Source organism: Argopecten irradians, chromosome 7 (genome assembly GCF_041381155.1).
Source record: "Argopecten irradians isolate NY chromosome 7, Ai_NY, whole genome shotgun sequence".
In the NCBI taxonomy this organism is placed as follows: domain Eukaryota; kingdom Metazoa; phylum Mollusca; class Bivalvia; order Pectinida; family Pectinidae; genus Argopecten; species Argopecten irradians.
The window spans coordinates 42,330,009-42,343,000 of record NC_091140.1 but is presented as its reverse complement, the minus strand read 5'-3'; the positions used below and the strand labels follow the sequence as shown (position 1 = coordinate 42,343,000).

At 38.4% G+C, this 12,992-nt stretch overlaps 1 protein-coding gene across 3 annotated transcripts in view; it reads left to right on the top strand.

The window, feature by feature from the left end:
- The first annotated feature begins 2,041 nt into the window (after positions 1 to 2,041).
- The window catches only part of LOC138328493 (proton channel OtopLc-like), a 33,815-nt gene continuing 22,864 nt past the window's right edge, over positions 2,042 to 12,992 (top strand). Inside the window, exons 1-3 of one of the 3 annotated variants that reach the window (XM_069275323.1) lie at positions 2,042 to 2,193; positions 2,987 to 3,068; positions 8,066 to 8,299. In XM_069275323.1, coding sequence (XP_069131424.1) covers positions 8,082 to 8,299 — 218 coding nt within the window. In that variant the 5' untranslated portion in view covers positions 2,042 to 2,193; positions 2,987 to 3,068; positions 8,066 to 8,081. Of the gene's footprint in view, positions 2,194 to 2,986; positions 3,069 to 6,952; positions 7,492 to 8,065; positions 8,300 to 12,992 lie in introns of those variants that run through there. The other 2 variants (XM_069275324.1, XM_069275322.1) reach the window with 2 other exon arrangements.

The following is a 12,992-nucleotide window of genomic DNA, read 5'->3' as shown; positions in this document are numbered from 1 at the left end:
AACAGGGACCACATAGTGTACCTCATAACAGGGACCACATAGTGTACCTCATAACAGGGACCACATAGTGTACCTCATAACAGGGACCACATAGTGTACCTCATAACAGGGACCACATAGTGTACCTCATAACAGGGACCACATAGTGTACCTCATAACAGGGACCACATAGTGTACCTCATAACAGGGACCACATAGTGTACCTCATAACAGGGACCACATAGTGTACCTCATAACAGGGACCACATAGTGTACCTCATAACAGGGACCACATAGTGTACCTCATAACAGGGACCACATAGTGTACCTCATAACAGGGACCACATAGTGTACCTCATAACAGGGACCACATAGTGTACCTCATAACAGGGACCACATAGTGTACCTCATAACAGGGTACCTACATAGTGTACCTCATAACAGGGACCACATAGTGTACCTCATAACAGGGACCACATAGTGTACCTCATAACAGGGACCACATAGTGTACCTCATAACAGGGACCACATAGTGTACCTCATAACAGGGACCACATAGTGTACCTCATAACAGGGACCACATAGTGTACCTCATAACAGGGACCACATAGTGTACCTCATAACAGGGACCACATAGTGTACCTCATAACAGGGACCACATAGTGTACCTCATAACAGGGACCACATAGTGTACCTCATAACAGGGACCACATAGTGTACCTCATAAAAGGGACCACATAGTGTACCTCATAACAGGGACCACATAGTGTACCTCATAACAGGGACCACATAGTGTACCTCATAACAGGGACCACATAGTGTACCTCATAACAGGGACCACATAGTGTACCTCATAACAGGGACCACATAGTGTACCTCATAACAGGGACCACATAGTGTACCTCATAACAGGGACCACATAGTGTACCTCATAACAGGGACCACATAGTGTACCTCATAACAGGGACCACATAGTGTACCTCATAACAGGGACCACATAGTGTACCTCATAACAGGGACCACATAGTGTACCTCATAACAGGGACCACATAGTGTACCTCATAACAGGGACCACATAGTGTACCTCATAACAGGGACCACATAGTGTACCTCATAACAGGGACCACATAGTGTACCTCATAACAGGGACCACATAGTGTACCTCATAACAGTGACCACATAGTGTACCTCATAACAGGGACCACATAGTGTACCTCATAACAGGGACCACATAGTGTACCTCATAACAGGGACCACATAGTGTACCTCATAACAGGGACCACATAGTGTACCTCATAACAGGGACCACATAGTGTACCTCATAACAGGGACCACATAGTGTACCTCATAACAGGGACTTCATAGTGTACCTCATAGCAGGGACCACATAGTGTACCTCATAACAGGGACCACATAGCGTACATCACAACAGGTACCACATAGTGTACCTCATAACATGGACTACATAGTGTACCTCATAATATGGACTACATAGTGTACCTAATATGGGAGACTTTTAATTCTTCACTACTGTTAAAACAAAACTCTGGCTCCATGGGCCCATCTTCTTTGTAACACATGACCAGCACGCGTAAACTTCATGGTTCACTTGTTTCTAAAGTTTAACAACCGGCAACATTGACCTCCTACTCTTAATGAAGCAATCAATCTCTCGTTATATAAATACAAGAAGCATATCTTATCTTATCAGTGACCGGGGGTTAATGAACTTTACAAAGGTCAATTTGACCGTTAAATTTGTTTATATACAAATAAAACCGTGTCAGGTTTTTTTCAACTACTTTTTTTTTAAACACCGTTTCAGCTCAGTAGCACTTTACAAATCTAACACGTGATGCTATCCTTGATACAGAAAGATAAACTCGAGGAAAAAGAATAAACATCACAAAATGGAGCTCTGTTCTGTTGCCATGGTAACTAGTTGTAAAATCTGGCTTTGGGGCGTGACGCTGTTCTACGGACGCCCCCACAAAAGACAGTTTATGCACCGCGTTACCGCGTGGCTGTTCCGGCGATCTAGCTGTCAGAACTATACCCCGTTGCGCATGAAATAGGAGCTTTCAAAGAATTTTCAAATAACGTTTGCAATCTTCTCGACGCCATCTTTCAAAGTCGTTGGATGTGAGAAGTAATTGAAAACTTCAGATAAGGACCGACAAGGCTTTGCCTGAGATTATCTAACTTGGCCGCTCGGTAAGTCTCCTTTGAAAATCCTACTATTTCAGTTAAGCAGGATTTGTTAAAGTAGCAGATCTCACACAACAGATAACTCTATCAGTTAAATTAGTTAATGATCGTTTACAATACTGTAAAATGCGAATTTGATCTTTTTCTTTCCATTGCTGAAAAACGTTTTTTTATTTTATGGTAAAGTGAAATGACTATTTTGTTTTTCATTAAGATTTGTAGGTTTTTTTTCTATCGTTTTATTGCACTTATAAAGATAATAAGTGAAAGTGCTTCTTGCTACGCGATGCGAGTAATCAGTACTTGTACGCGAACACGTGTCTTGAGATGCGCGCTCCACATAAACACTTGTAAACATACTCTCGACCGCAGATGGAGCAGAAGACGTCACAACAATAACAAATGCTACCTTCATCTAAATTATGACACAAATTTGTATATTGGCGAAAAAAAAAATATCCGTGATAATTATTTTCCTTGTGGTAATATATTTTTGATTTATATTTCAAAATTGCACCAACCTACTCGAATGCCTGTTGAATGCTTGTGTAAATTTACAACTGAACAGACGTTTTCTACAATTTGACAGACAACGATCAAACTCCCCCATTTCTGTATGTTGAACTGGTTTATTCATTGATGTGGACGATTTTATTCTGACCCAGGGGGTTATTAACTTACCAGGTGGTAAAATAGTCGGCGTTAACGGTCGTCAGCCCCCCGAGTCTGGTGTATTTCTCTCACAAAGCCTGGGAAATGTAATTTAAAAAACATAAACGTTTCTTTCACCTCCTTCCAGAGCCAGTAAAGTTGTACATTTCCTCACAAGTGCTCTGCCGCTTCCTACCCTCTCTGATACCGGTAAAGCAACGCTAATGATGGTAAGTCGAGTGTTCTTTTATATTCATATTTTGTTTTGCATATGTTCATTTAGCGCTTTCAAAAATTACACTGTAAACCATTGCTTTCCGATATGACACTGTTTAAACTGATTGTTTAAACATAAAAACAAATCTCTTTCTCTTTTGTCAGTGAAAGCGTACATATATTGACGATTCGCTCATTTTAGAGCAATTTGCTTTTTTGTGATTCTTATATTTACTCATTTAGCTCTTTTTAGAGATAATGTTATTTTCGAGAATCCCTTGCTTTAGCGATATTTCCAATGTCAATTGAATCTTCTTTGATAAATTATTGCTTTAATTGGTTTACCTAAACTATGCGATAACACAGTAATTCACCATTTTGAATTACTTCATTCTTCTGAAAAAAATACGCATCCTTCTATAGTTCAAATATGTTTTTATTTTGTAAACTATTGTCAGCGTATGATATGCATCATTCTATCCTTGTAAAAAAATGAAAGAGTCAGGGTTGTTTGAAAATAAACTTTAATAGTATGCTTATTCTATTGTCCAATCTTTTCGTGGCTATTTTTAGTGGTATTCTGGTATTCCGCTATCGCTTATTATCTTTCTTGAGTTCGGGGCTCCCTCGCCATATCAAAATGTTCAAATTCGTTAAATTTGCTCTTAAAAACAAGTTCGTTTTACAGTCAAACTATTCATCTCAACAGCAAACGTTTCACATTTTAAGTCAAACTGATTCATTTCCACTGTAAACGCTTCATGTTTTAAAGTCAAATTAATTCATTGTCGGAATTAGTTGATTCCCACTAAATTTCATTAGAATTTAAAACTTTAGATAATTTTCTCACGGGATGCTAAAGATAAACATGTACTCCATAGCACACACGCCTACGGAATTATGTGCTTGCACTTTGAAAACTTTTTGAATACTTCTCTGTTTAGACCGTAAGTTGATACAGAGAGATGAAGAACATCTGCTACATTTGTAGGTTAAAATATCATGTCAAGGACATTCGCATTCGTCATGGTCCATATATAGAAACTGTGTGAAATTAACAGCACACGCTTGTCTTTCATGGACTTCTTTCCTCTTTCGTTGAGCACTAGTCCGTTTTGAAGGCTTTGCGTTCAGATAAGAATTGCTGTTCAATCTAGTGCCATGCTTCCTTTTATGTGTATAGACTGGATTACCTGCCTTAGTACCAAATCTCTCCGCTAGGCTGCGCTCATAATACTTAATGTCATAACAATGCTTGCCTATAACGAAGTCCATTTTCTTCTCACATTTCTTGTTACGAAGGTTTTGGATTCTGTTCCCTTAAGAGAAACGTTTGCCTGTTATGAAGGCTCCATGTTAATTATGTTCTCTTTAATAGAGTTATTGCCCCTACCTTTCAGTACACCTTTTTCTATAATCACTCGGGATTTCTGGTTCTTTTTTCTTTCAGCTGAGTATTTGTTGATGAAGTGAAAGTGCATGCGACCTTGAGAAAAAATCTATCAGCGTTCGTCTCCACAATACCTGACGTTTTTGCTTTAAATCCTTTTAAGAAGGGTTAAGGTATCTTTACCAAAAGTTCATTCATTTGAAATAGGGTTTGTGGTTTATCCCCACTGGGTGGACGTTTGCGTGTTTGGAAAAGGCTTTGACTTCCGACGATTGAGCTTTTGACCTAGTTCCTGAAGACCTGATTCGCCTTTGATGGGAAGATTTTGAGCTAGAGATATACCAATTTCTACTATTTATATATTATTCATAAACCCTGTACACATGTAACTTTGAATCCGGAAGACCGGTTCCTTTGTTTACAGTATAATTAATCCGAACGGGGTTTTCTGCTCGGTATGTTATGTGTATAGTTCAGTGAGATCGTACTATAAAATTCAGTATAGAATCGTGTTATAGTCCTCATATTGAGTCACAAACACGAAAATGTCACAGCCTGCTTAAGACGCCGTCATGACATGAAAACGCCTGCAAGAAAGACATTTCAAATAATGAAAAAAACTTTCAATAATAAAAGTAATACGTGTATTTTAAAAACCTGTTATACAAACCAAAACAAACCATTCCGCAATAAATACGTAAATAACTGCACATACCTAAAGCATCTTGCGCTATTAAGTGGAGTTTAAGCATTTCTGTGGGGTGTAAAGGTTGTTTTTTTTTCCAGTTAAATAACCGACCGTAATGTTATTCCGTGATCGTTGTGGTTTGTGGTAAGATTTCCTAACAACTGTTAGCATCCCTCACACAAACACGTGGTTCCCTGGTGTGGACGTGCAGATGCACGCGTGGAGAAAATGAATGGGAAATATGCAACGCTCTGAGTTAGTCAATTAACGAACGTTTTCTGTCTAGTTAGGAAAATGAAGGATCTCATTTGAAGATTTTTCAGAAAATGTAGCAAGATGTTCAGGGATGTCTTTACAATCTGTACTAACATATTGTAAATAAGTATAATTACACTGCATTATCCATTACTAAACTTATTGTTATTAGATAGGTCCGTTCTTTGTCTAAGCAAATAACAAAGATTGAGTGAAGAAATGTATACTTAAATGCATATCTTTAGTACAAATAATCTTCAGCGTACTGGGAAATTAGAATTCGTTCATACGCATCAAGCATGTGAATACGCGAGACAAATAGTATTGTTTACGAAACTAAAGGACAGATGGAATCTATTATACATTGTATCATTCCAAGACTAACTTAGGATGATTAATTATTTTTGTTTAGAAACTTAACTAAAAATGGACCAGTCTAGTCTTTGATTAAGAAGAGTCTTTATTGAGTTAAAAGAAGTGTTTCAATGAACACGAGTTCAGAGGGGGTCGCGTGGTTAAAAATTCCAACATATTACCGAAATCTTACAACCAGCTGGCCCCGAGTTCGAATCACACATGGGACAAATGCCGGACACTTGGTGCACTTGGTGGTTTTCTCCTGGTACTCTGGCTTTCTTCCACCATCTCAACTGGGACGTCCTTAAATGAGCCAGGGAGCTGCCATTACTGTTAATATGACATTAAATTAATCTAAGGAAATAAAACAAAACATGAATTCATTAAGAAATAACATATAATTAGACGAAATACGTAGACACACATTTCACACACACACACACACACACACACACACTCTCTCTCTCTCTCTCTCTCTCTCTCTCTCAATCTCTCTTGGTATTTTCGGCTAAGGTGACCAAGGAGTGGATTCAGAGCGTGATTAGGTATGGCGGGGTGGACAATGATGGGATGGACATTGTCCATACCAATTTGTCATTAATATACAATTGCCGAGCTGTGAACCTCCCGCTAATTGGTTCCCGACACCAACATTCCTTGACCACTCCTATTCACAACACTCATTAACTATCGATATCTGACCAACGGTCAGTCTGTCCTCTCAATTAGGCGGATTCAGATGTTGGGAGGAGGGGGTGGATGGGGAGGGGGTTATATGCACCGGGAACTCGTATAAACACAGCCCAGCATCAGCTCAGACCGCGGAATGTATGGCTGCTGTTATTGGTAGAGGGTTCAAAAGATATGAAATGTGTAACATCTTTTTAAAATATGAGAGGCTCCCCAAGGGTTTTTTTATTTTTTATTTTTTTTGTCTATAATAAACCGTTTCAAAATCAAGTGCCTCATTGAAAACATCACCTTGAACATATATCGTTATCCGATTCTATAATCACTGAAACTTATATAATTTTATTTCTTGAAATACGGGAAATGAGGTTTTATGTACATGATAAAGAACATATTTTTAGAATTAATATCCTCGAAGGTGTTCCATTTTTTGTAAAACTGCTGTCAACACCAGCTGAGCGAGGGCATCGAGGTAAAGTGCCGGCGCGCGCTCCTGCATCCTCGCTTTAGCCCTACCGGAATATATACCGGTGCTATACTCATGGGGGAGACGACCCGGACCAGTTATCTGTTGCCGCAATCGTAACGTGTTTATCTGGCTAAGATGAGGGAAACCGATATTCACTGAACGGCTGATACATATTTACTTCACATTGGACTAATCAACGGCATTATTGGGAGAGTTATTAGAGAGGTGCGTTCGTACAAGCCTCCTCGACTGTATACTGAAAGGGCGCATTCGGTTAAAGATCTCAAGGTTTTTTTTCTCTGGAAGTTGAAGGGCTTATGTCTTTGTGTTTGGGGGTACGCCCACCCTTTGGAGGATCCTTAGTTGGTCGGTACGACGATTTGATTAATCACGGAAACCTATTGTTTTGACAGACCCTTGTGAAAACTTCAGTGCCGCTCATTACAGCTCTTCACTTTCGGAGTACTGCAAATGCACAATATCCGTTCGGAGCTCCTTTACTATATCAGGGTTCTTTGGGATAATTAAACTGGAATTTAATATACGGTGTCATAAGTGGTGATAAGTCGTCAAGCTGTTCAGCCGTTGGTAAGACATTTAGTTCCTCTGTTTTATGTCATTATTTCAGGAATTTGTGAAACTATTTCGTCTTGGAAACAAACTACCGAGATGGTTTCCGAATGGCATTGCAGTTTCTTTTGTTATACCCATCTTATTTCGATTCGATACATCATCTGTGAATCAATTTTAATTAGAACATTTTTTTCTATTCTATTTTTACTTTAAAAGTTAATTAATAATTTACGACATTTTCAACACACGGATTTAATTATCTTTCACTGCACCACATTTTCTGCAATGAAATCCAATAAATTCCCTGACACCGGTTGATTATTTGACATAATAGCTTAACGGACAATGTCACACAATACATTAACAACAGTTCTAATGACAAGATACGTATTTCCTTGACAGCAGTCGTACCTGTGGTGCTATCTCAACAACGGATGGACATTGACACTTCACCATTCCCACGTGTTTTAAGTTATATTACCGGTGGTCAGTGCACGCGCGCTATTTTTATTTTATCATGCACGTGCGTTGACCAGTACCACCACTATTTTGTCGTAATACACAGAATCCTGTTTTATTTTTTCACCAGGCATTTTCCTTCGATCATGAGAAGATCTGGTGTTTATATTGTTAACGAACCAGCAGAAGACCCGCCCAGTACTGAGAACGGAGGCCCGGACCACGTGTACCTCAACAAAATGTCGGAAGAAGGAGAGAACGGAATGGGGGAGGAAATGATGAACGACACCGTTGGACTTCCGGTAGAGGCGTCCACACCTACGCCAAAGAAATCTAAAAGGCCCCGTCTGCCTTCTGTCTACCGGTAAGTAATTATCATATCTACTTATGTCTTGATAAATAAGTCCAAGTTTCCTTCGGCCCTGGCATCAGACTTCGACATTTTGACAAAATTGATTTCTGACGAAGGTCTGACCAAGTTTCTAGAGGGATTTCTTCTCGACACTCAAACATTATCGGACGTTTGATAGATGAGTAGTAAATTTCTGAATATCATCAAGTCGTGAAGAAGAATTCTAATATGGATTAGGACTCAATGATAGGAAACCTAGCCATTCATAAGTAAAACTCGTCTTCATATATATTTCGGGGTAGACCAGTCAGGTCACAGATGTATTAAGATTTACACATTTCACCTAGCTACTATAGTAATAAACACCTTAAACTTTATGAATTATACTAAATAGACGAAAATGATAAGTGCTATTAATTAATTGACAAAGTGATTAACTAATTAATATAACGTGATGTAGATAATATGTTTAGCTAGTGTGATTATTCACACAATATCTGCAGTCCTCCCCGGACATGTCGGCGGTGAGTGATTGTAGCGCCACCTGTTGGCCGTGACGGGTGCCAGTATCTATCGCCCCACTTGTTACGCTGCCAAACATTAACGAGTTATTAATAAAACCAGAACGCTATAAATCATCCTGGGTACAAAAGTCTCGTCCGTCAACCTTAAAGATTCACTTTCATTTTCTTTCTTGTGTTATTTTCCACAAAACTTTCTTACATGTTTAGACATTTAAACCCGCATTCTGTTGTTGTCCTTTAGTATAGTTAACTTAATTAACAAACGAACCACGTCTTCAACCTCTTTTTCCTGTGAAACAGTAACTATCACAGGCGCCTGACACAAATTCAAACTGATAAACATGAATGGGTCAAAGCTGGAACCATGTAAAACCCCAGTGCTAAATTAAAAATGTAAACGATTATTAAATTTCATACTTTTAAGCTAACTGTGCATTGCGGAGAAAAACTCTGCTGTATGCACAATTTGTAAAGTGTCCGTAATGAAATGGGGCGTGACGATATTGCATGAAAACGCGCGTGAAATATTTGGCTTCATGTACATGTATACGTTATGCTGGCTACTAGAGACAAGCGTCCTGTCGATCAAGACTTCAGAGAGAGACGCTGTGATAGGCTCGGTATAAAGGAACTTGAGGCGTGATACACTCAACAACTATTTAATCTGTACACTTTGCATGCTATTTAAAACATTATGACGACCCTACTAAATTCCATGTTTTTTCTTTGTTTCTGACGTTCAATCTACATAATGTACTAATATAATTGTTTCCCTATAAGAGATTGTCACGTCAAAAAGAAATCCGATGCACTTATTTCCCCGGAGTTATGAAAACATGTGATTGATTATTATTGAATCAGAGGAGTTCTTTGCAGAAAACCACCGACTTTCACAACAGTACCAGACAACTGTGTAACGTTTAGCCCAAACTCAAAGCCCCTGAAGATAGCTCGTTCTAGAATATCTGGCAATTGTTTAGCTTCGAACACGCCAGCCATCATTTAACATGTATGTAGGTAATAAATATCTGTACATAGCAATGTTGAAAAAATTGGGTCAACATATCATTGATGTTGTAAAAAAACATAGTGGAAAGTGAAAGGAAGAAGAATGTAGGGAAGTGTTTTTTGCTTGCCGCCTCAATGATTTCTTTATGAAATAGAAGAACAAGAAAAAGTAAAAAAAAACAAAAAAACTATAGAAATCTCTTCGGATTGATGTATTTCACCACAAAGTGATTACTGATAGACTTTTTCGTGTTTTTATTGTAAAATTTTAGTAACATTTGTTTTCTCATTTTCATATTGGTTTCCTCATATTTTGTATACTCAATATCAAGACAGGACAATATTTTTGGAAGAGATGGCGTTGACCTGTGTAAAGTATATCTCTACAGGGGTACTAATTAAGCAGGACCGGAAATTACTTTTTTTCTTCGCCAAAAGCACATTTTCTGTCTTAATTGAATTTCCGATAGAGATATGGAGTAAATCTGTTTAACACCACAAAGCGATGTCATTTAGACTGAGCGACTCCGCGTAGACTACAAGTAGTATATGTAAAACGTATGTATACTGTTATAGGTTATCGGATTACTAGTTTAATCTGTACATTTTATGGTACACCCCCGATACTCCAGGGGTTACCTTCACACTCGTTATATCCATCCCATGGAATATGTCAAAGCAACTCCGAAGTCAACAGAATATGCAGGCAATTTGGTCTTTAGATACATAAACAGAATAAGATAATGGTACACTTTAGTTGACTGTGTGACTTTGAAGTTGGGTGTCACTGTTTCTGTTGTCTTCAAAGGAAGAGCGCACACAAAATATTTTGTAACACCACGTTAATTTGAAGTAGAAGGGGTCATATAGTGTAGTGTAGGTTACACTTCGAATCATCCGAGTATTCGAGTAAGAGAGAAATATATTGCTGAGAGTAACAAAACGCACACAAAATAAGTAAATCAACGTTAAACTTCAAGTTTCCTAGTATTCCAGTTTTATACTTTTACTTTAGTGAAAAGGTATTATTTGGACCATCAAAATACTTAGTATTAAACATGGTCTTCGAGTTATACAAATTCGAGTTAACTCATTCAACCCTGAAATTTCACAATGGGCTGCTCTGGTCATTAACATAGAAGTGCCTAAGTGTGTCTTCAGGGGAAAATGAGTTAACGCATTATAATTGTAGTTTTATGAAGAGCGGGGGGTTACACTTTTGAGTTGGGAAATATAGGATGAAAGAGGGAGATATGTCGTGGTGGTCGGGCGGGAGAAATGAACAGGGAGGCGGAAGAGAAAGGCGTTTAGCAATAAACGGGATGGAAAAAGGGTAAATAGAAATGGAAGAAATAAGTCATTACTTCAAGGAAGCTTATAATCATAATATCCCAAGGAGAAAGGAGAGGATGTCTAGGGAAATGCATGGGATATTTAAGAGAGGAAAAGGGTAATTTAAGGGCCACGAAACAACCAAGGCGGACAATTAAATTTAGGAAGGGATTTTAACGTAGACTATCGTGGACGAATGGTCATAAAGTTCTGCCTAACTATGAATGAAAGGGGGAAATGAGGAATACAGGGGCATTGAATAATCAGGAACCTTTCGGCACTTTCCGTAAACGAGAAAATACTGTTTTTCGTATACGGAAAGTGTCAAAGGTTTTCGATTGGGGCAGTGAACAGAGGCCGGTAGAGGGCGTGCAGGGTGGGAACATATTTGCTATCTTAGTTTACATCTCATTAGACGAGGACTTGACTCTGGCACTTGAACAGATGTTTGAGTTGTAACTGTGTTATATACACCGCTATCATCAAACCTACTTGTTTATATCAATATGATAGAGTGGTATGCACAATCTCGCCCCATCTCCTAGGTTGTACTTATATAGGATACTATTAGAAGGGTGCTGGTTTAGCAGTCATTACTGTGACTAGCCGATTGGCTGATGTTTATATTGATAAGATGAAACTTTATATCAAACCTTAGTTTGTATCAACAGCTGTTTTTAATGTCACATTTTGTCGTTGAAATTTTCCTCCTCCACCTCCTCCCCCCCTCCTCCTCATCACTAACATTAACATCATCGTCATCATCGTCATCATCATCATCAACAACAGCTCCTGTTTCGTCGTATCATCCCCCTCCCTCTCTTAATTCTTCTTCTTTCCTTCTTCTTCGTTTACTGATCAAAATACATAATGTATCTTCTCCTCCGATTCGAATTTTTCATTGTTCTCGTTACCATGAGGGAATCAATAAGAACTGGTTAAGTGACAAAATTATTAATTCTTATAAATGTAACTACGTAAAGAACATTTTTGTAATATAACAAATAAATTATATAAAAAAAAACACGTTAATGGATTTGATCGACACTGGATCAGTGGCCAGACACATTGGAAGTTGATATAATATCGAAAGGATCGAAACTTGTTGACTTTAAAGGACTTTATGCGTACCTGGTTAAATTCACATTCTAGTTGGTGGACATCGTAAAGTTAGTCATCATCCTTTTTTATTACAAGTAACTGAAAATGGTTCACTAACAAAGGAAATCAGGATAAACAATCTTTCCTGCTAATCAAAATATATTGAGTAAGAAACACCGAACAATTTATGATGATGATACTAGCTAACTGGCAGCTGCTTTTATTTATATATAGATACACGTATATATAATATACATTTGTATTTACCCATCTTATGAAATATGACACATGATGAACACATTTTTTACGTTATTCAATGAAGGTCACATACATAGCGGAACAAAGTCACGTGCTCGGAAGCTCGTTTCCTGATAGGACACGTGGATGGCCACTTATGTTAGTTATTTTTGCGACCTTTTACATTAGTTGATCACATAATGAGATAAGGGTTATAGGAAATTAATATAGATAAAATGAGTGGATTCCGACAGATGCTGGGTCACGTGCGCACGGCCACGGCGCGTGCGGTGATGTCAGACGGTTGGCCAGCTGTGACATGTAATACATATCACTCCGCCACTGGAAGTAGCGCGGGTGAACCTGAGGTTTATTAAGACTGATAACCGCACTCTATAGGAGATAAAATGGCGATATTACCCGGCGTTGATGTCGTCTGCTCATGGTCTTGTCTAACATTATGTGGTTCCAAGAATACGTGATATAATTTCCCATAGACCGTT